The sequence below is a fragment of the Balaenoptera musculus genome, chromosome 8, assembly GCF_009873245.2.
Source record: "Balaenoptera musculus isolate JJ_BM4_2016_0621 chromosome 8, mBalMus1.pri.v3, whole genome shotgun sequence".
In the NCBI taxonomy this organism is placed as follows: domain Eukaryota; kingdom Metazoa; phylum Chordata; class Mammalia; order Artiodactyla; family Balaenopteridae; genus Balaenoptera; species Balaenoptera musculus.
Window position 1 is genome coordinate 101708472 of NC_045792.1, and position 26088 is coordinate 101734559.

General features: G+C 41.6%; 2 protein-coding genes across 7 annotated transcripts in view; one reads left to right on the forward strand and one right to left on the reverse strand.

Annotated features, from left to right (window-relative positions):
• Positions 1-2641, reverse strand: part of ATL3 (atlastin GTPase 3) — a 56886-nt gene extending 54245 nt beyond the window's left edge. Inside the window, exon 1 of the mRNA XM_036860561.1 lies at positions 2248-2641. Within this exon, the coding sequence (XP_036716456.1) occupies positions 2248-2293 (46 nt within the window). The 5' untranslated portion in view covers positions 2294-2641. The remainder of the gene's footprint in view (positions 1-2247) is intronic.
• A 6084-nt stretch (positions 2642-8725) lies between these two features.
• RTN3 (reticulon 3) overlaps positions 8726-26088 on the forward strand; it is a 55737-nt gene continuing 38374 nt past the window's right edge. Inside the window, exons 1-2 of one of the 6 annotated variants that reach the window (XM_036859653.1) lie at positions 8726-9081; positions 18617-18667. In XM_036859653.1, coding sequence (XP_036715548.1) covers positions 8937-9081; positions 18617-18667 — 196 coding nt within the window. In that variant the 5' untranslated portion in view covers positions 8726-8936. The remainder of the gene's footprint in view (positions 9082-18616; positions 18668-26088) is intronic. The other 5 variants (XM_036859652.1, XM_036859654.1, XM_036859655.1 and 2 more) reach the window with 5 other exon arrangements.

The following is a 26088-nucleotide window of genomic DNA, read 5'->3' on the forward strand; positions in this document are numbered from 1 at the left end:
AAGTAATAAATCAATTCAAATTAAGCAACCACCTACAGAGAAATTTGTATACGTTAGTATAGAAATTAAATTACTTGGGTTTTGGGGTTTTTTTTTTTAAACTGTTGCTTGGCCCCTCAATATATTAAATCAGAATCTGTGAGTGGGCCCCAAGCATTGGCAGGTTTTAAAAACCCCAAGTTATTCTAATGTGCAGCAGCAGGGCTGAGAACCACAGCTCTACAGCAATTAAAAGACTTTTTTCGTTTAACTAAAATCTTTCCCCTCACTTTTCCCCCTTGATATTTTTTTAGAGAATATGCTCCTAGAATCTCAAAGATAAGTTAGGAAAATGTTCTAAAATTCAGACTAACTTTAAACTGTAGTTTTGTTAAACAATTTCTCAGTATAAGACACAAGGCCATAGAAAGTTTAACAGGCATGCCGAGTCACTGCGGGTAAATTTTAAACAAGTTCACACAACCTAGGGTTCCCTAAGGTACTTGAAAGAAATCTTAGAATATATGACCAAACTGTGAGTAATGACTACCACTGGGGAACTGGGGAAGTAGAGATGACTTTATATTTCTTGCTTCTTACAATTCCCTATTATTTCATTTTAAATAATCAGTGTGAGTATACCTTTTATTTTATGACTTAGGAATCATAAAAATGAAAAATGCATGTGCTACTCCATAGAAAACCAATTCTAAAAAAGCCTAATCTAAACAAGTCCTATTTAGTGAAAACTAAGACAATTATGCTAGTACACATCATCACATTTATCCCCTACTTTTTTTTTTTTTTTTTTTAAATATTTATTTATTTATTTGGCTGCACCGGGTCTTAGTTGCAGCACATGGGATCTTCGCTGCCGCATAGCAGGATCTAGTTCCCAGACCAGGGATCAAACCCAGGCCTCCTGAATTAGGGGCACAGAGTCTTAACCGCCGGGCCACCAGGGAAGTCCCTATCCCCTACTTTTTACTACTTTTCTTAATTTTATGATTACTCCAGTAAGACAGTAAACAACAGCTAATAAAACAACCTGCTCTACTAGTGTAATGCTTCATTAGGTAGAGGTCTTTTTCAATCAAGCGTTTTCTTTACAGGTGTTAAAGCAGCAACAGAGATTTCTATACTATGAGCTGGTTTCTGTGGGGATTGAAAGAAAACACTAATTTGAAATTCAGTACACTGCAATGCTGAATACTTGTCGCGGTTTAAAACTACGTAGGTTTTGCTTCTCCAAAAGCCAGCCAAAATGTGAAACCACGTTTTTGGTCCGTTAGTTTTCTCTCCTTCCCAAAACATTCCATCCAACTTCGTATTCAAATTTGAGGACTAGGATTTATTGAAAGAGTCTTCAATGTTCTTTTCTTCTTTTTTTTTTGCCTTTAGATTTCACAAGTGAAAACTTCCGGCCATTTCAACAGCACACACAGCAAACAAGAATAAAGTCAGGTAGAATGACAGATGAAATTAAAATCCATGAGTTTATGGTGACTATTTGTTTTTTCTTTAATACTTTCACTATGCTTTGTGTCTTCAAGAAAGCAAACGAACAAAGTACTGTACCAAACGTACTAAAATAACTTCCTAAAAATCAATTTAGGCCACATTCTTTTATCTCCTTTAGGGAGATAAGTGCGGGTTGAAAATCGACTTCCCTAATACCTCCTGTAACTCAAGGTCTTTAGGATAAAAATAAAGCTTCCAACTCAAAGACGCTTCGCAGCCCTCTAGAGCTTTTTAAAAGGCTGAACAATAAAGCATCTACCTTCCCCACTCCCTGGGCCCGTTAATACGGCCAGAGCCACTCGGCCCGAGGTTTCCCGGCCAGCGAGCGAGCGAAGCGCCCTAGGCAGGGAGAGGGCAGCAGCCCGGAGCGCCCAGCTCAGCCTCTAAACGCCGCCCCAGGACCACCGACCCTCGGGGTCCGCCCCAGGTCGGGAGGGGAAGGGCCAGATGGGCGGCGGCACCCCCGAGGGGCACTAACGGCCTCCTCCGGGCCCAGGGCCCGACCCCCGAAGGCGGCCGCTCCCAGCCGGTAGCGGAGGAAGGCGCCGCCCGCGTCTGACTGGTCCGGCCCCGCGAGCAGCCCCCGGACCCGAATTCGTCGGCCAAGGGACCCCAGCGAGAGGCGCGCGGTCCCAACACCGGGACGAGGAAGGGCGGCGGCGCGGGCGTCCGGTCTCCTCGAAACTATAGCAGGGAGGGCAGCGGGGGTGGCCACGGAGCGGGCTCGGGGGAAATAGCGCGCCTCACCTGCTCCTCCCGATGCAGCCGCTACCACTCGCTGAGGGGACAACATGGAGCCTCCGCCTCCAGCAGAAGGAGCAGGGGCTCAGAGAGGGGCGGACTGGGGCGGGAACGAACCAGGCCCTGGAGGCGGGAAACGGGCGTGGCCTGGGCTCTACAAAAAACTAGGGAGAAGGAGAGGCGCGCGAAACCACGAGACGGCGCGTAAACAGCGGACTGGCGAGGATCAACCGGCACCCCAAGGTGCAGGGAGCGCTGAGCGGGCTGCAGCGGGAAAGCGCACGCCGCCGAATTCTGCCACCGCCCGACGCGTGTGCGCGTGCGCCGGAGTCCGACACCCGCTGCCGTCTACCTGGGGCTGCGCCCTGGGGGCAACCGTCCGTTGGGAATTGTAGTCCCACGCTCTTTGGGTATCCTCCAAAGGTTCCCATTCTGCGCACTCATCCGGGCGGGGAGGAAGCGGAAGAGAGGGATGGGGATTGCCGCGGCTCTTCGACGACTGAACTACAACTCCCAGCAGGCTGTGCAGGGAGCGGTGGGCCGCCCAGTCATCCCCGCCCTGCCCTCACTTAGCCTTGAGGCCAGGCCCCCCAGCGGAGGCGTTGGTGGAACCGGCCTCAGACCCTTGCCGGCCGCGTTTGAGACGGTTTCGGTGTTTAACGCTGGCCGGAGCCGTAGGTCGGCGGCACTCTGCCCTAAGGACCGAAGGGAGGCCTCAACCCTGGGTGACGTGAGCATCGCTGTTCTTTTAAATGATTTTGACTTCACAAGGAGAGGAGGTCGTGACTTCATCATCACCATCAGCAACTTAGCCCCATATTCCCGTCCCTGTCCAAGCCTGATGGCGCACCATAGCCACTCTAATAGCTAACGTAAGAACTTCCAGGCAAAGTCCTTCCACTGGCTTTGTCCAGTCTAAGCCATGGCCATATTTTGTAAATCTCCGGCTTAGAGGAGCTTGTTTCGGAGCTGCTTTGGCAATCACACTCTTACTTAAACTGTATGGTAGATCAATACAAAACTGGGTTCTCCAAAAATGCTTTTATTCACGCTTCACGTGTGATTGAGAAAATCTCAGTTGTCACAATTGAAGAATATTGTTATTTTGGATTCGTTGGGGTAGGGGCAGTTGTCTTGGGGCTAAATAGCTGGTGGAGCTTATGAGAGGCTAAAGCCTCTATCTCCCTCCCCCCCACTGCTACCACCTCTTGGCATCACCATTGCCTCATTCACTCGACAAATTATTCCACTTTCTTTCTTCTGCCTCTACCTTAACTATTATAACCTACCCAGAACCTCCTTCCAGCTATCTCTAGGCCCTGCCACGCCCTTGAGCTGTTTTTCACTCCCCGAATGATTAGGCCAGAAGTGAAAAGGTAAAGATAATTCTACCTAATCTTACCTGAAGAGGTCCTGTTTTGGTTTCTTTTCCCCTGCACCTTCTGATTCTCTGCAAACTCTCAAGATTATTTGAATACCCTCGTCCAGGCTTTATATTTGAGTCTAGGTTAGATCTAAATTAACTCTGGCCAGCAAGAAACTAGATGAGAACCTCAAGACAAGTGGTTCCTGGGGTTTCGCATTGGGTGTGCAGTAAGCAGGACCTACAGGATGTGACACAAATCCAGGGCATTATGAGGCATGCTCAGAAGAGAAAGGGGCCAGAGGCTAATGACTTGTCACAATTGCAACATGCAGTGTAAGAATTTAAAATTGAGCATACCTCCCAGCATTCTATATTCCCCTTCCCCATCCTTCTCCATAAGACTTCTCACCATCTAACTTTAAGTTTTACTTTTATTTTTGTTTGTCTCTTCCCACTAGAATATAAGTTGCAAATGGACAAGAATTTTTGTTTTGGTTCACTGCTATATCTCCAGTGCCCCCAGACAGTGCCAGGCAGATGGTAGAAACTCAAATATTTATTGAATGGAAGAATAAAGAAGGTATACGTTAGGGACTTACCTGGTGACGCAGTGGTTAAGAATCCACCTGCCAGTGCAGGGGACATGGGTTCAATCCCTGGTCTGGGAAGATCCCACATGCCGCAGAGCAGTTAAACCCGGGTGCCACAACTATTGAAGCCCGCGTGCCTAGAGCCCGTGCTCCACAGCGAGAGAAGCAACCACAATGAGAAGTCTGTGCACCGCAACAAAAAGTAGCCCCTGCTCGCCGCGACTAGAGAAAGCCCACGCACAGCAACAAAGACCCAATGCAGCCAAAAATAAATAAATAAAATAAATAAATGTTTAAAAAAATACATTGCGTCTTTCTCAATATAACATCAAGGTCAGTGCCAGCACATCAGCCTCCCCATACACTGTAGAAGTTTTGGGCACTTAGAACAACACTACAAATTATAGGTACACTTTAGGATTAGTCACAGCTTAGAAAAAAAACCCTGTAAACAAGAAACCTGTTTTGTTATTGTTGTTTCCTTCTCAGGTATCCAGGGTCATCAAAACAGTGGAGGTTCAAAATGCTAAAAATTGATGAGACTGATTTGAGCCTGCCTTCAACCATCTCACTCTGAATTGAGTCATGTGGTATGACCAGAGGCTGAGCTTTCCTTGTGGTTTTCCAGAGTAGGTGACATGTAGACATGTTTGAATGGTCAGGGCCACTGGCTTTGTGGTCAGACTGAGCTGGCTCTGAATTCTAGCTCTGATGCTCACTAGCTGGGCAAACTTGGGTGAGTTCGTTATCCTCTTTGAACTCGTTTTATCATCATCTGCCAAATGATTTGAATACTCAAGTCACAGAGTTGTAGGTTAAATGAGATGTAAGTGTTTGGCAATTAGAACTGATGCATAATTAGTGCTCAAAAATTGGTAATCATTATATTCATTCTGGAAAAGCAAAACAAAGTCATAAATATTCGAGATACTGAATTACGTTACAAAGCACAAAAATAGAAAAATTGTTTTCTGCAATAATATCCACTGTGACTCAGGATCCACAGCTTTCCAAAAATAGGGTGTTTATTGCGTGCCAGGCACAGTGCTAGGCAGTAATGCTGCAACAATGCATAAGACACATTCTTGTCCTCCAGAGACTCACAGCCTCCTGGGGTAAACAGCCAAGTAAATAATTGTCACTCACTGACTGTGCTGACAGCTCAGCCTCCTCTCCTACCACCTACTTGCAGGATCCACATTTAAGCAACAGACTGGGCACTCAGAAAAGACAGACTGGACTACTGGCCAGTCTGGGTGTCATTTAAATACCTTACTTTGCTCGTGTATAAAATGGTGTATAGGGCTTCCCTGGTGGCACAGTGGTTAAGAATCCGCCTGCCAATGCAGGGGACATGGGTTCGAGCCCTGGTCTGGGAAGATCCCACATGCCACGGAGCAACTAAGCCCGTGCGCCACAACTACTGAGTCTGCACTCTAGAGCCTGTGAGCCACAACTACTGAGCCCGTGTGCCGCAACTACTGAAGCCCGCGCGCCTAGAGCCTGGGATCCGCAACAAGAGAAGCCACTGCAATGAGAAGCCTGCGCACCGCAACCAAGAGTAGACCCCGCTCTCCACAACTAGAGAAAGCCTGCACGCAGCAACGAAGACCCAATGCAGCCAAAAATAAAAATTAAAAAAAATTAAAAAGGATATAGATTTGCTATATTCACCTGTGCATTTGCCACAAAAAGCTCCTAACAGTAGTCCTATGTGAGTGTAGAGGGGGAGACCAGTGGGTGGAGAGGGGTTGGTGATAGAATAAAACTTTATAGTATATATACTTTTGAATATAAACACATATATGGCATGTGACTATATTAAAATTTTTAATTAAATAATTTTTTTTCTAAAAGTCAAGAAAAAAAAATAAACTGGGTAATAAGATGGCCTAGAAAATGATGTGGGAAATTAGCTTTGTAAATACCTGTCCCATAAGGATAGGAGCAAGAAAGAAGATTTCCCAGCTCAGTGCCTCAGCAGTAAAAATTGCTCAGAACTCCTGAGAAATGGCTGTACTTCAGTGAGCACTTTAACAATCCCACCTGAGCCCTTCCCTGCCTGAAAACTTATGCTGAATCCCCATTAGCCTTAAGATGAACCCTCAGTTCTTTAAGGCTCTGTTACTGCTTCTCCACACTCTGGCCCCAACCCATCTTCCCCATTTTATCTCCCTCTTGTCCTAATTCAAGCCCTTGGCTCTAGCCAACCTGGGCTAACCGTACCCAAAACATCTCACACTTCTAGGCCTCCAGCCACCACAGAAGGCTGTGTTGTGTTGTGTTGTACTAATGCAGCCTGTGGAGGGGAGGGGCAAGATGGGATCAAATCTAGGCCAAGTTCTGCTAGTCAAGCCAACATTGACGTGCATCATGGGCTGGGCTGGGAGGAAGGGGTGCTTTTTTGTGATTGGTCTGCCCAGAAGGAGGTGTTATTGTATACTTGCACAAAAACAGCCCATGCATTTGCTTCACACCATTCTCCCTTGCCTTTAATGACCTCCTTACCACTCCAAACTCCTGACTTAGCTTCTTCATAAAACCTCCCCAAGTCACTATAACTCCATAGTGATTCCCTATACTCTTAAATTCATACAATTCACTTGTCATCTAATCATAGCATTATAATTTTGTGTTGTTTTTGGTTGCTATTTAATTTGTATTTTTTTTAACTTTATGTATGTTCTAAGCCCCAACTAGCTTGTAAGCTCAGGATAAACATATTTTTTGGATCCCTCCAAATTTCCCAGGATACCGTCATACACACAGCAAGTGACCAGTAAACATCTGTGGAACAAACCATGTATACAAATAACATCCCAAGCAAGAGTCAGTCTCAGGGAAATTTACTGGTACAGCAAATGAGAGCAGGAAGGAAAGGCAGCTTCAAGAATTGGATCTAGCACAAAGGCCTCTTATGTAAAAAATCTGAAGGGTTTGAAGAGACCACCAAGACCACACCAATGTCTTGATTTTTATCTTCTTTTCTCTCTTTCTAGATATGGAAACAAGATTCCTTTCCAGCCAGGGTCTGCAGATCCTAGCAATTGCTGTCAGAGTTAGGGACCAGCCTCATTCATTTCCTTATCCAGCACCTAATAATGTAAATTTTTAAAATTTATGCATTTATCAGAATGGGTAGATAACTGGCTTGGTTATCAGATTGGATTGCATTTCTCTTTGTCATCTAAGAGACAGGTTGCTGCAGTGTCAACTGATGCTGTTAAGTGCCAGAGTTAGATATTTGCCACAAAGTTATTTTGGGAAATATTCTCTGTGCCTTTTTTCAGAGTGTTTCAATGGCCAGGAGTTTTTTTCCTGTCTGGGCTTTACCTGACCTTAAAAACTGTCAAGGACAGATGTAGTCCACTGACTGTTCTAGATTTCCTCTGGTCAGATCACTTTTCCTCTCTGTGGCTGCTTGGCTGGTTACCTCCCCCTTCATGAGGTTGCATCTTTACAGGATCTGCTGATCCTGCAATTGCCCTTCTGGTCATCGATTGCTGCTTTAGTAATAACAAAGCCTACAGTCTTCATCTTTATTACTTCCAGTTTACATTTCCGTTTTTAAAAGAATCAGGCACATTTCAAATCACTTGACCAGACGTAGGGAGAAGGCTTTGAATTTTGCAAGCCGACCAAAGAGAAGCCAAAAAGTGAACAAAATCCAGTATAAGCTAGATATCTGGTTTCAAATACAGTTTTCACTAAGGACCTCTTTTAGGCTACGAATAAAATTCAATTACGTGTCTTTTGTGCCATATTCTCAATTTTTAGTACCCCATTTTACCATCCTCCATAACCACAGCCAGGTTGTCTCCTGGCTCTTCCTTTTTCATTAGCTCAGCTTTTTTTTCACTCAGAATGTGTCTTCTCTATCTGTTAGTCTATTTAGAGGAAAGGACAACCTTAAGACCCAAAGTGGATACCTCTTTCGGAACAGTAAAGAGATAAGAACATGAAGCAGGTTCTGCGGCTGCATTGCAATGTGATTGGAATAAGTTATAGTTTTTCACTCTGTACAGCATCTTTCTCCACCTACCAAATGGGAGATCGTGCCATTTCTGCCTCATGGTGATGAGATATTATGACACATCCAGAAAAATTCATAAAGCACCTTGCAGAGTGGGCCTACACTGTGGTTTTCACCATTGGGGTTAAGAGTGGGAACGCATCAGACAAAAAACATCGGCTCTGGAATCTGTGGGAAAGATATTCTCCACTAATGGAAGCAAAAAGAAACTTCTATCGTTAAAACACATAATCAGCCTACGCTAAAACATTCACAAAAAGAGCCGTGAAGCAACAGTAAGCCGCAGGCCCCCTCCCACTTCGGCCGCAGTGGTGGGCGGGGCTTGATTCTTGGCCACGCCCCTTGCGCCTGGTCCCCGAAGGGCGCGGCCCACCCCAGCCACCGGCCCGGGCGTTGGGCGAAGCCGGTTTTGCCCCTCCTTCCCTGCTAGAGCGCGGAGGGACAGTTCTTGCGCCTGCGCTGGGCGCCTCAACTCGACCGCCTCCCGCCCACGCCGCCAGCCCGAGGGCCCTTTGTGCGCCTGCGCGCTCGCGCTTCCGCCCTCTCGTGGCGCTCGGCTAAGGCAGTCTGTCTGTCGGACTCTGTCCTTGGAGCACAGAGAGGCAAGGCGACTTCGGAGAGCCAGCCGCCCGATTGTTTTCCTTTCCCTCCCTCTCTCCCGTCCCACATCGCTATTCACCCCTCTCCCGCCTTTGCTCGCGCAGCCATGGCGGAGCCGTCGGCGGCCACTCAGTCCCCATCCGTCTCCTCGTCATCCTCCGTGGCCGAGTCCTCTGCGCCCGGTGGCGGCGGCGGGAGCCCGGGAGCCTGCCCCGCCCTGGGGGCGAAGAGCTGCGGCTCCTCCTGTGCTGGTGAGGCGCGCCGGGGGACCCCGACCTCGGGAGGGGGGGTCCTTCGGGGTCAGGGACTGCAAATCACCCTCGCGTACTGGAGGCTTCAGCCCCCGGGAAGGAGCGTTTGGAAATGGGGGTAAGGGGGAGGGGAGCGTCAGGTCTTGCAGGCGGTGAGGAAATAACGGGGTGTGAGGAAAACAGGTTGGGGGAGGGGAGGTACTCTCGAGAGTGGGCGTTAATGCCGAGACTGGGCAGGTGGGGAAAGACACGGGTTCGGGGGGAGCCGTCCTCTGAACCGGGGTGATTTAGTGGAGGATTAGAGAGATTGAGCGGATTGGGGCAGGTTGGTGGTAGGAGAAATGACTCCTTACGATTTTGAGGGGATGGTGGTGAAAGGGTTGGGTTGCATTGCAGGTTTTGCAAACAGGTGTTGACATAATCAGCCATTCGTAGTCTTCCAAAAAGCATGGATTTTTTTGGTTGCCCGTGGGAAAGATGAGGAAGTTTAATGGAAACACTGAGGCCGTTTTCTATACTGTTTTCATCTGCCTTTAATTTTTTGTGGTCAGACACCGAATGCCCGATTTTTCTGAGGCGTGATGAGAATAGCTCAGGGAAGATTTGGGAGGGAGCTGCTGATGGTCCAAGATGGATCCGTGGCTGCATCTGCAACACAGCCTGCTCTTCACTGGCGCGGCGTGGGGGTGGGGACACGAGGGTAGCTGCTTATATTCTAGAAGATAATAGGTAGAGTCATGCCAAGCCATCAACATATTTTAATTTCATGCTTTTTGTCGGCTATGATTGATCCAAGTATAACAAAAGGGGGTGTTTCCCGCAGACAAGGGGGAGGGGGAGAAAAGTCAGACAAAGCAGGGGCTGGTTGAACCCCCTTCTGCCATCTCTGTGAAAGACTAGGAGGGAAGCTGCAGGCCGCTTTCAGTTTCCATTGTATAACGCGTCCGCCTGGTGGTGGGAGCTGGCTGGCAAGCTCCCCTCGTGCAGAGATCTGCAGTGCAGATGCCTTCTTGAGGGGAAAAAAAAAAAAGCACCACGAGCAGGTGGTGGTTCTTAAAGGAACTCAGTCTTCCAAGAAGAAGACCAAAAAAAGCTTTTTGTCAAAAGAAGGGCCATAAGCTTGGCAGAGTACAGATAATTTTGCTGTTTATTTAGTTACCTTAAAGGATTTTGAGACGTTTTAAAATGCTTCATCGTCTCCTTTGCCAGAATCTTGGGTTGATTGTTCTAAAGAACAAAATTGATCTTAGCTTTAAATATATTCTCTACGTGTTTTTCGAACAGTGGATTTCCACGTAAGAGCTTTGGTACTCATTTGGATTTTCCAGTGTGGTTATGGCCATTTCAGTCGAAACAGTATCAGAGGAAGCTTCTGCAAGGCCAAGATTAGCTGTCCAGATAAAGGAATGAGGCAGCAAATTTAGAACCCTTGTCCCCTTTAAACTACCACTGTTTCTCCTCCAAATTTTTGTGTTCTGGGCAAAGGTCCAGATGAACAGCAGCTTCCTTATATATTTAGCAACTTGGTGTTTTGGCTCTAATCATGTGTCATTGGTTACTCTTTGGTCTTTGGCCCTTTTGTGCATACCTTTTGATTTTTCTTGGTTTTAAATTTTTGATACAGTTGAAAAATAAATTAGATACTCTTTCCACCTTAAAGTCTTACCCACTGCAAATATGTATTACTATTATGTGAAAATCATTAATACAGTTTTAGTGGGTTCAGTGCAAGATCCTCATTTGTCAGGTCACTACTGGAAAAGTTTAGCTTAAGATACTGCAGTGTATAGTCATCATTTCATTGCAGAAGCTCTTCCTCCTTGCAGAATGCTTTCTCCATCTCTCAGAGGAAATGTCTCAAGCTTTTGCACCATGAAAATTGAGATGAAGTCTGTTATTCCAAAATTTGACTCATTTAAAATGGATTCTTGAAAAATATACCTTGTTTTAAAAATCTGTAAGTGTTGATGTCAGCCTTTAGCTTCACTTTCATTCACCAAGCTCCTCTTGGTTTTAGAGACTTTAAAAAATAAAAAAAGAAGAGGAAGTGGTCACTTGGTGCCTGCAGGAGACAATTGTGTCTTGACTGACCTGTCCGAATTTTAGAGATTTAGTTCCTACCTAAAGGTGATTAGCAATAGCACTCTCTCTTCCAGTGCATCGGGTGTTAGTGCAGCTGGCAATGATGTACGCTTGGAGAAGGTCGGGGCCAGGATTGGCTTCCCAGATTTCTGCCTTTGAAGTAAAGCGAGGATTTCAAAGGCAGAAATTTTAGGTTGAGGTAGAAAATACGTAAATAATTAGTGCTCTTTTCAGGATGAGGGTTGCCTTATTAGACATCAAGTATAGATACCTGTCTATTGTCTGAAGTTTAAAAGTGCTTTAATAGCTTGTTGTCTATAGCCTTTGAAATTCTATAACTTGCTAGAGACTGTTCTTTATTACTGCTCAGAAAATCATGGTGTCAAAATAAAGCTACATTTCTTGTGTCTGTTTGTGGAAGTTAGCTTAAAGCAAAAACAGCTTGGACAACTAAAAAATATTTTAATGCTTTAAATACTTCTTTTTCACTCATGAAACTGAGTTGCTCTGTGTACTTTTTAAGGCATCATTTTTACGCTTTGTTCTAACACGTCAATCAATCATATGATTATGTAACTTGTATTTTCAGTCTTAACTCTTAAGTAAAAAAGAACTCTGACCACCTGTTCAACACTGACATCTGTATTGTATTCATGTCAGATTAGCAGTGACAGTATAACATCGTGATAAACACACAGACTTGAGCCCCAGAGACACCTAGATTTCAATTCTGTCTCTCTCGTTAATTGTATGACCTTGTGCACATCCTAAACCTCAGGAGTGTGACCTAGACAAATTTGCTTTGCTGCCCTTAGATCCTAACTTTGATTGAATAATGATACCTAGTACTTGATACATCTATTCGCAGGTTTGAAACACATAGATACAAAAAACAGTTGAATTACAAGTGAGAAATCATTTAATCTTCCTCCCAGTAAAGGATGCTCTTATATCTTTTTCTGCTTTCTAAAAGCGAGTCAGTTGTTTCAGCTTTTGACCCCTCATATTAATAAGAGCTGCGACTCCTTTCACTCACCTGATCTGTTAAAGACGTTGGGAGGGAGCCAGGATGTTTCATAGATCGCTTGGCATCAGTATGCTTAAATACTTTCTGCAGCATTCTGACCATAAGTATAGTTATGATACATTGTGAAACTCCTATCAGTGGAAGCAAGAGTACAGGAGACAGCAAGAATGCTGTCAAGAATGGTCATGTCAGTATGGTTCACAAATGCCTGCTGACTAAGGTGGTTTTTATTCCCCAGGAATAGAAGATTTCTTTTAATGCTGTTTTCTTTTAGAGTCAATTCACAAATAGTTTAACGACTATGATCAAACAAACCAGTCTACATATATTTAACACTTACACCTTCCTTAAATTGAAATCTCTTGGGAATTGTTTATATAGTAGCTGGTAAGAACATCAGTGTTTTTATTTTTATTATTTTAGTGATGGTCTGAAAACAAAATAAAACTAATATTATTGCTTCTATTGTATTCTGTGGTGAGGAAATTATATACTGGTCCTGATATAGGAGGCACCTGTTTAATCCTGTGCAGGTTACAAGCATTTGTAAACAAAGCTTGGCAGTGAAGGAATTGGTGACGTGCCATTGAAGGGCCAGGGGAAAGTTAAGGTTTCCAGTTTTGTGTGAGCCAAGAGGTTGTTTGTTCTTTAGGAGGGCACTTCTCTTTAGACTAGCCATAAACCTAGAATTTACCATTTTTGTAATTCTGAGCAGAATTACAAAAGCTCCAAATAAATGGTTAGCTATGCATATTTGTTGCGTGTACCTAGCTTATAGTTTGTGTTCAACTTTATTGTTAATGATGAATTTATAACTGCCTCCTAAACTGTACAGACTTGTGAAAAATATATAAATTTCATAGTAAAACTTTTAAAATAAAATCTACCAAGTCGATATTATGTTCATATCATTTAAGACATTCAGGAGTTGTGCAGGAGACTGACAGCTTTTATTGTTTATTCATAACAGCTATTCTAGAATTAATTTGGATCATTGGGTATGTTATAGGTGTTTTGAAAAAGTACGTATGCTACATAAGTTTAGCTGTAATCAGTATTGCTTGTGATTACATCACTGAAGTCTTTTACTGCATATCTGACTAGTAACATCTGTTATTAGAGTATGACATGTTACTCTAATACTGCAATTTCAGAGAGAATCCCTTTATTTCTTTTTTTGGGGGGGGGGGCGGCGGGGGAGGCTGCACTGCACGGCTTGTGGGATCTTAGTTCCCCGACAAGGGACTGAACCCGGGCCACGGCAATGAAAGCGCCGAGTCCTAACCACTGGACCGCCAGGGAATTCCCAGAGAGAATCTCTTTAAATACTGTATAGGATTTGCATTTCTGTTTTACGTTTTGGTGGGCGGGGGGGGGGGTGGGGGGTGGTGGTAATTGTTACCAGTTAGCCTCCTCTTGTGATGGTCTCTTTAAATTTAAAAGAAATATTCGTATCTGTTTTTTCCAATCTACTGGTTTAGTTTTGCCTGTAAGCACATCATCATAACCTAGTTGGGGAGGCGGGTGGGGGAGTGGCAAAAGGAGCTGTTTGACTTGTTCCTCACTGGCAGTTTGCCCTTGAGGGTATATTGAAGGGTATTCTGAAAAACATATTTAGCAAAACTAATACAGAGCCACCTGAAGGCATTTCAGCAGTGAGCATTGTCTTCTTTTTACATAAAGGTGGAAATATTTGATTTTTTATATCTTACCTTTGTGTATTGCTTTATGGTTTAATTTGTGCCCATACATTAACTTAATTCAACAAATGTTTGAGCATACATTAAAGCTCTTTGTTAGGTGCTGTGCGTACAGCATCTCTCTAAGAGGCTGTATTCAATAGGAGAAAGACTTATATTTTTTATCTGTGAGGTGGGTAGTGAAATAAATCTCACTTTACAGATGAGGAATCAGAGAAATTAAGTGATATGCCCAAAGGTTTGTGTCTGTGAAGTTGAAGATAGGATAAAACAGGGATTGAGGACCAACTCAGTTCTTTCAAATATGTACACTGCCTCTCTTTGAAATTTGAAACAACATGCGATAAAAACGGTTCAGTCACCCTCTTGAATTCAGTTACTGGTTAACTGAGTCCAGTTAACTTAGAAACCGTCACTTCTGGTCCCATGGTTCCTAAGCCGGGTGCCTTTTTGCTCCAAAGTTCTACAGAAACATCTCTTGTCAAGTTCACCAGTTATTTTCCACATTGTTAAATCCAGTGGTTACTTCTCTTCCTCATTTTATTTTATTTTATTTTTTTAAATTAATTAATTCATTTATTTATTTTTGGCTGCGTTGGTTTCTTTGTAGCTGTGTGCGGGCTTTCTCTAGTTGTGGCGAGCAGGGGCTACTCTTCGTTGCAGTGTGTGGGCTTCTCATTACAGTGGGTTCTCTCATTGCGGAGCACAGGCTCTAGGCGTGTGGGCTTCAGTAGTTGTGGCACACGGGCTCAGTAGTTGTGGCGTGCAGGCTCAGTAGTTGTGGCGCACGGACTTAGTTGCTCCATGGCATGTGGGATCTTCCCGGACCAGGGCTCGAACCCATGTCCCCTGCATTGGCAGGCAGATTCTTAACCACTGCGCCACCAGGGAAGCCCTCTTCCTCATTTTAAATGCCCTTGATTCCTCTCTTTCCTTCATACAACAATCAGCAAATCCTATTGGTTCTGCCTTCAGAATATATTCAGTGACTACTAGTTTTCTCAAGTTCCCGTGCTACCACCCTGGTCCAGGCTGTTATCATAGCTCTCCTGGATCAGGAGAGCAGTAGAGGCAGTTGTCTCCTAAGTGGTCTCCAGACTTTCTCCCTTGGCTCTCTTCAGTCTTTTCTCTGCACAGCAGCCGGTGTAAGCCTGCGAAAAATATAAGTCAGATTATTTCACTCATTGGCAAATGCTCCAGTAGCTTCTGATCCCACTCAGATTAAATGCTGAAGTCCTTAGAAGACTTATGAAGCCCTACAATATCTGGTCCCAGCCTCCCCCTTGCTCACCCAGCTTTAGCCACGCTGATCTTGCTGTTCTTCACACCAGGAATACCTCTCTACCGCAGTCTTATTTGCTGTTCACTGTACCTAGAATGCTCTTCCCTCATACATTCTCGCAGCTCTTCACTCTCTCACCTCCTTTAGGTCTTTTCCTGGCCACCTGATCTAACTTGCACAAGAGAAAACACACCTTATAGGCCTTTCCTGCTTTATTTCTCTTACCACTTGTCATAATCTATCTTACGGTATTTGACTTATTTATTTTGTATATTGTCTGTCTGCCACGGTAGAATAGAAGTTCCATCAGAGTGGAGATTTTTGCTGCTTTATCTATAACCCTGAGCCTATTTATATTGGTAAACAGTTTCCTCTTTGATATGCCTTAGACAACTTATTTTTTAGTGGAAATTAATATAAAGAATTTCTTCTCTGTTTCATTCCCCAACCAAGTGGCATTTCATGTAGTCCTTCAGTCCTTTGATTTTTGCTTCTCCAGTCTCCAACATCCAATGACCAAGTCCAGGCCATTCTGTCCTGTCGTATCTATCCCCTTATTCCCATCTTCACTGCCTTAGTTAAGCCCTCATGTCTTGCCAAGATTATGTAGTAGCTTTTCATTTAAGTCCATACTCGACCCTGCTGCCAGAGTTCTCTTTAAAATACATGTGATATTGTGAATCCCTTACCTTCAGTGACGCCTCATTATACATAATGTAATCTAAATTTCATTACATGACATTTAAAGCCATTTGGAATCTGATCAGTTGTTCCTTCTCTCCAGAATGCCTTCCCCTGTCTTGTTCACGTGATGAACATCTCTTCTGCCTCTGCTGCATTCCCATAATGCATACAGTTTTACTGGTTTGTCTTTTTCAGTTGCTTGTGCACAACCATCATCTCTGTGCTAATACAGTGCCTAGACCTAGCTACTTGAAGATAACGTTTGATTTAATTAATAGTATTTGAGCAGTAAGGTTGCCTTTTTTGGGTTCAGTTGCCTGTAGCATAAATATGGCATATGAATACAACATGGTTGTGTAAGTTAGAAGACCTCATGCAATATTGTTGCAAACTACTACTGGTTATCTGTGTTCTGTATCAAAATAGATGCTATTGCATAAAACTTTGTATGTCGAAATTTTCCATTAGGAGGGGTGTCGGGTGGATAGGATCTTTTTTGTCATCAGGCTTATTTATTAGCATTTGGATTTTCAGATTTGTTCAGTTGGCAGAGATTTAATGTTGCAGATAATTGCATACAGAAGTGAACCCATCTGGGGGGCTTCCCTGGTGGCACAGTGGTTAAGAATCCGCCTGCCAATGCAGGGGAGACGGGTTTGAGCCCTGGTCCAGGAAGATCCCACATGCCGCGGAGCAACTAAGCCCCGTGCACCACAACTACGGAGCCTGCGCTCTAGAGCCCGTGTGCCACAACTACTGAAGCCTGAGTGCCTAGAGCCCGTGCTGTTCAACAAGAGAAGCCACTGCACTGAGAAGCCCGCGCGCCACAACAGAGAGTAGCCCTCTCTCACCGCAACTAGAGAAAGCCCGCGCACAGCAACGAAGACCCAATGCAGCCATAAATAAATAAATAAATTTAAAAGAAAAGAGATGAACCCATCTGGAAACATTAAAGAAATAGATAGAAATGCTTGCTTTAACAAGGAAAGGCGAACTGTTTTTCATTTGTAGGAGTAAATGTGATGCTTCATTTTAGGATAATTAAAAAGTAGTGAATTTTAAAATTCTGGTCTTGAGTTACTGAATTACTGCCTCTTGTCCACTAAATTCTGCCTTGGTGTTAACATGTTCCATGTCTGTTGACTAAATAGTTTGCTTTTTTTAACTGAAGTATAGTTGATGTTCAATATTATGTACATTACAGATGCACAATGCAGTGGTTCACAATTTTTACAGGTTATACTCCATTTATAGTTACTATAAAATATAGGCTATATTCCCTGTGTTGTATTTAGATTAGTACTTACAGATATAGTGATGGCCCAGTCCTTTAAAGCAATCTCCTCATTTTAAGTGTATTTCTAATATTTGTGAAAACATTTTTATAATTGCAAGAAAAAAGACGTTAAGTGAAGATCAGTATATTTAGGGGCACTTTTGGAGGGTTTTGTTTTTCACGTGCTGTTTTAATTTTTTTTCCATTTTTACCAATGGCAATTTATATTCTGTTTGATTATTTTTCTTTTAAGGCCAAAGGTTGTAGTGAAAAGCAAATCTCCCTCCTGCCCCAGACCTCAAAGTCCCTTTTGTTGCCAGTTAACAAATGGAGGCACATGGTATGCACTAAAGTACTTTGGGTTTTTTTTGTTTTTAATTAATTTATTTATTTTTGGCTGTGTTGGGTCTTCGTTTCTGTGCGAGGGCTTTCTCTAGTTGCGGCGAGCGTGGGCCACTCCTCATCGCGGTGCGCGGGCCTCTCACTATCGTGGCCTCTCTTGTTGCGGAACGCAAACTCCAGACACGCAGGCTCAGTAGTTGTGGCTCACGGGCCCAGTTGCTCCGCGGCATGCGGGATCCTCCCAGAACAGGGCTCGAACCCGTGTCCCCTGCATTGGCAGGCATATTCTCAACCACTGAGCCACCAGGGAAATCCCCAGTACTTTGGTTTTTAATTTAATATATCAACATATATAGCTGTACCTCATTCTTTTTCATAGCAGCAAGTATTCCATTATTTGGATGTAACTATATAAGTAGACGTTTATTGATGGCCGTTTAGATTATTCCTAGATTTATAACCAGTGCTCTTATGAATATCCTTATATACGTGTCTTTGTACATGTATGCAAATATATCTGCCAAGTTAAAGAATATGTGCAGGAGGTGTCAGAGAAAGTTTATGCATTTAAAATTTTGATATATGTTGCCAAATTTAGAGAAGTGTAATTTAAGATATGGAAGATTTCCCATGTTGGTCCTATTTTCCCAGTGGATTAATTGTGATTAAAAGTATTTAATCATTAAAAGTATTCAGGGTCAATTTTACATGTTTGCCAACTATAATGTTTAGTACTCATATTCGTGACTGACTCCTCAAAATGAAGTTGAAAATGGTTACAAGCAAAATCAGTACACAGATCCCTGTTTTTCCTTTCCCACATGAAGTTGCAGACGAGCATTATCTTTCTTGAGGTTATACTTGTTTAAAAATGCTAGGGGTTCCTCTTTTCTTCCTTTGCAGGTGAGAATATTTGACCAAAAAATTGAATTGATTACCTTTTAGAAATGCATCTTGAAAATGAAATAAGGTTTTGTTGCCAGGTGAGTGAAAACAGTAATTGGAAGTATAGATTTGGATTTTCTCATCTTGCTTAAACCCAGTGAAATTAAGGTGCTTGGCCAAAAAAAAAAAAATGGAAAGTTAAAGTTCAAATTCCTGTGTGAGGTTGTCAAATTCTCACGCTGTATATTTTCTTTCAGATTCCTTTGTTTCTTCCTCTCAGCCTGTATCTCTATTTTCGACCTCACAAGGCAAGTCTGTCATTTTTTGTGTGCATTAATAAAAGAAAAATGTTGAGAAAGAGGCTGTAACTGGGGATATGAGGTGCAGGTTTTCTGTTACCCCCAAATCCCCTAAAATAAAAACCAAATCCAAGCCAGTGCTTTCTATTTAGCAGTTTCTAATGGATTTCCTGTAAAGCTTAATAAAATAGAATGAGGCTAGGTGGACCCTTTAACATAGCGTAAGCTTTAGGTGTAGTTTTGAGTATTTCTTAAAAATTAAAAACTTGCCCACAGAACTTGGAGTAGATAGAATTGTGGCTCAGAAAACACACCACGTCCAGAATGCATTTGACCCATAGATTTGCGGTTATGTAACTGGTTTGGATAGGTAGTAGATTTGGAAAAACTTTTAAAGTGTGCTTCCACTGAACTAATACAGTGTCCTAGCTAGAATACTTTAGTGTGAACCTATCTGAGATTCGTCCCAAGAGGTAGGCCAATTCCAAATTGCCTAGGAACATTGAACAAGTCGGTTGAATTTTTGGCAAGCAGGGCTTGTTTTCCTAGAGATTAAGTTGTGGTGTTTTGGGGGGGTTGTTTGTTTTTAATCTGTCAACCAGTGAGGAAGGGAATCAGAGTCGTTAACTCTGTGTTTGTAGGGGAAGCACTGCCAAGAACCTGGAAGAGAGAGTGTGCTTCTTTGATTTGCGCTAATAATAAAGTGCTGTTTCATTTGTGCTGTTGTGCTCCTCCTCGAGTATAGGTCAGTGGAAAAGCATTATCTGAAAAAAGGTAATTAAACTCACTAGATAGGTCTAAGAAGCCTTGTGCAAAGAGTTTATTGTCCTAGCTGGAATGCAAAGTCTGGGTGCTGGTTTGTTGGGAAGACTTTGACTTTATAGGAATAAAATCATAAATGGGATAAAATGAACATAGTAAATGTTTTTCAGAGTTTCTGCTTCTTAGGAAACATGATAGATAGATAATTTGTTGGTTTTAATTCAGACTGATGACATTCAGAGTCCCCAGCATTTTTATAATGTGCCTCATTGTGTGAATTTGGATATCTTCTGGGTCAGATCATGACCTTTGAAATTAAAAAAAATTGTTTACATTAAAAGATATTTTGTGAATGTTAGAAAGTAACTCAAACATACAAATTGATCCTTGACATCTGGAACCCAACCAGATTTATATTTCTAAGGGTTCTTTTTTTTCCTCATGAGAAATTCAATAATTTAGGCAAATAGGTATTACATTTATTCTACTCTGGAAGATAAATCAGTAAAAATATCATAGTGTAAATAGAACAAATAATTGTATTTTCTCTGTTGTATTTCAGATCTTCTAAAATACATTCTTCATAGTCACTTTTTTCATACAGAAAGGGAATAATTAATATCCTAAATAGTGTAACAGTACAACCTAAGCACAACATACCTAATGTATAGAATGTTGAGAAAGATAAGTGTCAGAGTTTAAAAAATTACTTTAATCCCTGTTAGGAGAAATTACATATACACTCAGGTAAAATGGAGGTAAATAAAGAGGATTTTTGTAATTAAAAATGTTTAAGTAGGCTTCAGTTTCAGTGAGTATGAGAGTTTGTTAAAGAAAATAGATTTGTCATTCTTCCTTTTTCTTATAGTTATTTCGACCAGTGCAGATTCAGGGTAGTGTTATTGTTAAAAGGGTATTGCATTGTAAAGAAGCATTTAAAAATGTCATATCCCTGAAGGTGTTCCAGTGTAGCCTCTATTACCAACATTTTCTCCTGCAAAAAAACATAATGGAAAAGCAACCCAGTTGGTGCTCTACTTCATTGGCAGGTCTAGAGATCAGCCTATTCAGTTTTTTGAGGGTACTCCTTGGCAAGTGATTAGGTGTGTTCTAAGGTAGCCAAGTCTGGTAGCTTCTAGTCTGCCTTAATAAAACTAAGGGAAAGGAAGTTGTTGGTATACTTGGTTAACTGGATTAAAACCCCTGGAGAGAATAGCTAGGACCAGTTCCACCCAACCGCAGGCCTTTCAGAGTGACTGTCACCAGCAGGTACCTTGAGTCCATCATTGGCACTAACCCAACTAATCTGTCTCTGGCTTCCATATCCCTTAGCCATTTAGCCTTGGAGGATTGTGCCTTACTTTTATATATCTAAACCATATCAAGCAATATGTAGCAGTAATTAAGTAGGACATTTTCATATTTAAGAATGACATTTTTAATCCTGAAATATATACTTATCATTATTGAGCTTTAAGGAGATGCATGTACTAAAAGTTGTTTTTTTTTTTTTTTTTTGGCCACACCTTGCAGCTTGTGGAATCTTAAATTCCCCAACCAGGGATCGAACCCAGGCCCACCGCAGTGAAAGTGCTGAGTCCTAACCACTGGACTGCCAGGGAATTCCCAAAGTTGTCATTAATTTGGACTGAGAAGAAAGGGCAGTTAAATCTTTCAAAAGGAAATTATGTAATCTTTATTAAATTGTACTACCTTGAAGTATACAGCTACTTAAGCTAGTAAATTAAGCTTTTTGAAAACTAACGAATAGATTTGTGATGAGAATATCAATGGAATAATCAGTTCCTTCTTAAATAAGTTGTACTCCTGAGTAGGTGCTTTGCAGTCTTTTGCTTATTGAGTCCTTTTTTCTCATCAAGCAGAGTTTAATTTCAGCTTAATCCCCAGGCATCTCAAAATAGGGGAGTAAATTTTAATGATGTTTTCCTGTACTGTTAAATAAGGATATTAACAGAGGTATGGATGTGGTATGTGGCCAATTTTTTTTTTTCCCGAGCTTTTACTGTGCTCAGTACTTTATGTGAATCATCTCATTTAATCCTCACAGCCAATTTTATGGAGGAAAGGTACTGCCTCTTTTACTAATTGAGGAAACTGGGGTTTAAAATGGTGAAATAACTTGCTCAAGGTCACGCAGTAAGTGACACACCTAGGACTCCACCGTCCATGCGCATAACCACTACCTACAGTAAAGATGATATATTAGTTGTATTTTAGGGTTTACAGGTATTTTTAGAGATGTCATTTTGAGGTTAATGTTAAAATCATGAGAGCAGAAGAGGCAGAAATTACTATTTTAACCATATTATTGCTATTAGTGATGTAATTTAGCATCATCTGGGGGATGTACTCCATCAGACACAAAATCAAACTGAAATTTGGTTTCTACTTTTGAAATCTTTGACAAAAACTGGAGGCTGGAAAATACTACAATTTTCTTTAGAAAACATTGGAAGAAAAGTGGGTGAAAATAAGATTAGAAAGAGAGGATCTACCCACCATGTAGAATTGGAAGTACATTTGCAGTAATGAATATTTGCGTTCAGTTTGAGTAATGCAGTAGGCATCTGGAATAGGAAGTTAAGCACTGAACTTTGGGGCAAGCGTTGAGGAGAAAAAATATGCCAGTTACAGCCTTTTTTTAAACAAAAGCAAAACATTTTTCTTTGTACAAAAGAGACTTTTTGTTTAGGATCTAGCTTGGCTGCAAAGTGTCTGCTGGCTAACTTCCTATTTTGATGCTTTGGCTGAAAGTTGCTGATACTGTTTTGCACGATAATTTGTCTTTCCCTCTTGTTTTGTGAACATGAGAAAATTCAAGTGTAGAAAAATCTATACCTGAATATTTCAAGCCTCCCTTGTATGAATATGCATAGTATGTATGTGAAAAAGTAACTTAGTGGTTTACTATAGGCTGGCACCCTTTCTTCGCTGATGTGTATGCTTTTTCCTTGTTACAGGTATCCTTTGAGTTAAAAGAAATGAATTTCCTGAGGGGGGTAGTAACCAAATGGTAACTCCAGTATAGCATAATTCTAAGTTATTCACTCTTTTAAGGAAGAAGTCTCATATAACATTCATTATTGCTTACTTGTTTCTAGATCACATTGTGTTTTCATTATTAAGTTATAAAACACTTGAATAAAAAAGTACTAAACCTTTTTCTAAAAGACAGTTTGGGGAATAAGAAACAAAGTAAAGAGAAGGGTGTTTTTTGTTTGTTTTGTTTTGTTTGTTTTTTGCCACGCTTGTGGGATTTTAGTTCCCCGACCAGGGATGGAACCCAGGCCCACGGCAGTGAAAGTGCCGAGTCTTAACCACTGGACCGCCAGGGAATTCCCTCAAGTTACTGTACTTTAAAATTAGTATATGGAAGTATTTAAAGCAGGCACAAAAGGATCACCCCTGCCCCATGCCCTACTAACCTGTAAGTTGTGCTCCTGGACAAAGAGAATCTGTGGTGAGTGAGAGTGAAGAGTGCCAATCTCTACGCCTGTGGAATTTTTACAGGGCTAAAGTTCTGAAGTACAGCTTGGCTTTTCTACCCCTCGAAAACTAATAAAACGCTGTAAAGCTGTGGTTCCCAAACAGGGTTCATTACTGGCAAACTTGTAATGCAGATTCCTGAGCTCCATCCTACTCAGTCAGAGAGATAGAGCCCATGAAGTACTAGTAGTTGTTCTAAAGTTTGAAAAGGACTATAAAAGATGGTGCCAAGGGCTATTTTTATACTAGGTTGTTAAATTGTTCAGCTAGTTGTATGTTGAACTAAAATATACTTTGATGATAGTAAAGATCATTTGCTGAAACATTTTGTTAAGGAAAAGTTCTTTTATCTTTCAGCATTGACTTAGAATTTTTTATATGTTGGGTTGTACTAAATGTCTTTATCCACATAGTACTTTGCACAGTTCTTGGAATGTCATAGGCATTTGGTTTGTACTAGATGATTCAGAAGTTTCATCACCCCAAATTTTGAAGTAGATAAAAGCTCTTTAAATTACTTCCTTTTATTTATGGCTGGTTGGAGGGAAGTGTCTAAAACTCTAAATGAGGATTTTCTTTATTTTATACCACGTGAAGGTGGTTGTGATTTGGCACTATGCCTTTTTTCTCTCCCCAAACAAAAAGGCATATGGTCTGGAGTCTCTATGTTAGGAGATACTTTTTGGAGAATATGGTGTTTGGGGACATTTTTTGAAGATTTATTAAGTGCCAGATCCTGTTCTAAGCACTTCACATGTATTAACTCATTTAATCCTCACAGCAGTTCTCAAGTTAGGTGCTTTAGTATCCCAATTTTCAATTTTCAGATGAGATTAAGCAACTTTAAGATTAAGGAACTGAGATTAAGGCCACACGATTAGTAAGTGTGATGAAAGGATTTTGCATCTTTTTGGTTTGGTTTTTTTTTTTTTTTTGGCTGCGTTGCGTCTTCGTTGCTGCGCGTGGGCTTTCTCTAGTTGCAGCGAGCGGGGGGCGGGGGGTGCTCTTTGTTGTGGTGCGCGGGCTTCTCATTGCAGTGGCTTCTCTTGTTGCAGAGCGTGGGCTCTAGGTGTGCGGGCTTTAGTAGTTGTGGCACACAGGCTCAGTAGTTGTGGCTCGCAGGCTCTAGAGCACAGGCTCAGTAGTTGTGGCGCACGGGCTTAGTTGCTCGGCAGCATGTGGGATCTTCCCGGACCAGCTCTCGAACCCATGTCCCCTGCGTTGGCAGGCAGATTCTTTTTTTTTTTTTTTTAGTTGTTTTGTTTGTTTGGTTTTTTTTTATACTGCAGGTTCTTATTAGTCATCAATTTTATACACATCAGTGTATACATGTCAATCCCAATCGCCCAATTCAGCACACCACCATCCCCACCCCACCGCAGTTTTCCCCCCTTGGTATCCATATGTCTGTTCTCTACATCTGTGTCTCAACTTCTGCCCTGCAAACCGGCTCATCTGTACCATTTTTCTAGGTTCCACATACATGTGTTAATATACGATATTTGTTTTTCTCTTTCTGACTTACTTCACTCTGTATGACAGTCTCTAGATCCATCCACGTCTCAACAAACGACTCAGTTTCGTTCCTTTTTATGGCTGAGTAATATTCCATTGTATATATGTACCACAACTTCTTTATCCATTCATCTGTTGATGGGCATTTAGGTTGCTTCCATGACCTGGCTATTGTAAATAGTGGGCAGGAGGATTCTTAACCACTGCGCCACCGGGGAAGACCGGATTTTGCATCTTTTAATAGGAATTTTTGGTTTGGTAGTGGTCTAGAAATTTAGAATATGACTGCCAACTTAAATTCCTAGTCTTATTTAAGATAATATACTTAAATGGAGACTTCTGAATATTTAGAGTTTAAGAAGAAATTGAGTAAGCAAGGAGCTCAGTACTGAATACATTTGGGAACATTCTCATGATTGTTGCGGGGTTATGACATTTTTCATCTCTTACCATATATTGATTCCCTTTTTGACAAATCTATTAGATGTGTAACTCTTGCTTGTATAATTAGAATAATGCTATATTTTTAAGTAATTAGACTTTTTGAAAATGAATGTGCACATTAAATTGCATTATAGCAAATAACTAATCTAGAAAATATTCATAATGAGATTTTTGACAGACATTTGTTTTGAGTAATGTTGAAAATATCTTGTAGTGCATGTGAAGGGCTGGATGTTTTGAAAAAGGAAAGGTAGTAGACATTTTCTGAGATGTAAGATAATCCAGAGTTATTCCATCAGGCAGTTTTGCAGGGTATAGTATTTTTAAAAACTAACACCCTTCAAACTCCCTGGAGTTTTCTGCTGTTTTGCCAGGTACAGACTTTGACAACACTAATGACTATTAAGTGTCATACTGACTAATTGGAAGAGTCTTTACTTATGGGAGCTTAGTTTCTAAAGGCTTATTAGATTCTGGTCTTTGTTTTATTTAATGTTTTCATGCCATTATAAGTTCTTTACTTCCAGACCAGTTTTTTCCATTGTCTTTGTACAAGTCAGCTCTGTTCAAGTTTGTGAGGGTTTCAACTAGCCAAATAAACTTCTTTCCATTTGCTGAAATTCTAAACAAGATAATTATTAAAATTAAAACAAAGATGAAGATGCTAACTTATTTTGCTACATGTGGGAAACCTTGATTGACAATCATGAGAGCTAATATCTGCATCTCACAATCACTGAGGAATGAATGCGACATCATACTCTGTTTACCCCCTAAACCTGTGCCCTGAAAACACTATCCACTGCAAGTATTAGGTCACAGAATTGTTAGGGAACATGATTAAAGTTCTTTTGTATATATAATAGTTACATCATATTGACAGATCTTTAGTAAAATGTTTGAAGTCTGTCAAGCAGTCATGGCATTCAGTACAGAACTTGTTATTCTGAGAATATGATTTCTAACCTAATCTTCTAGCTTTACCTCAGATTATTATATACCTAACTCGAAACTTTTGGAGTATTAAGAGTTCAAGGAGGGACTTCCCTGGCGGTCCATTGGTTAAGACTTCACCTTTCAATGCAGGGGGTGCGGGTTCAATCCCTTGTCGGGGAGCTAAGATCCCACATATCTCTCAGCCAAAAAACCAAAACATAAAACAGAAGCAATATTGTAACAAATTCAATAAAGATTTTTTAAAT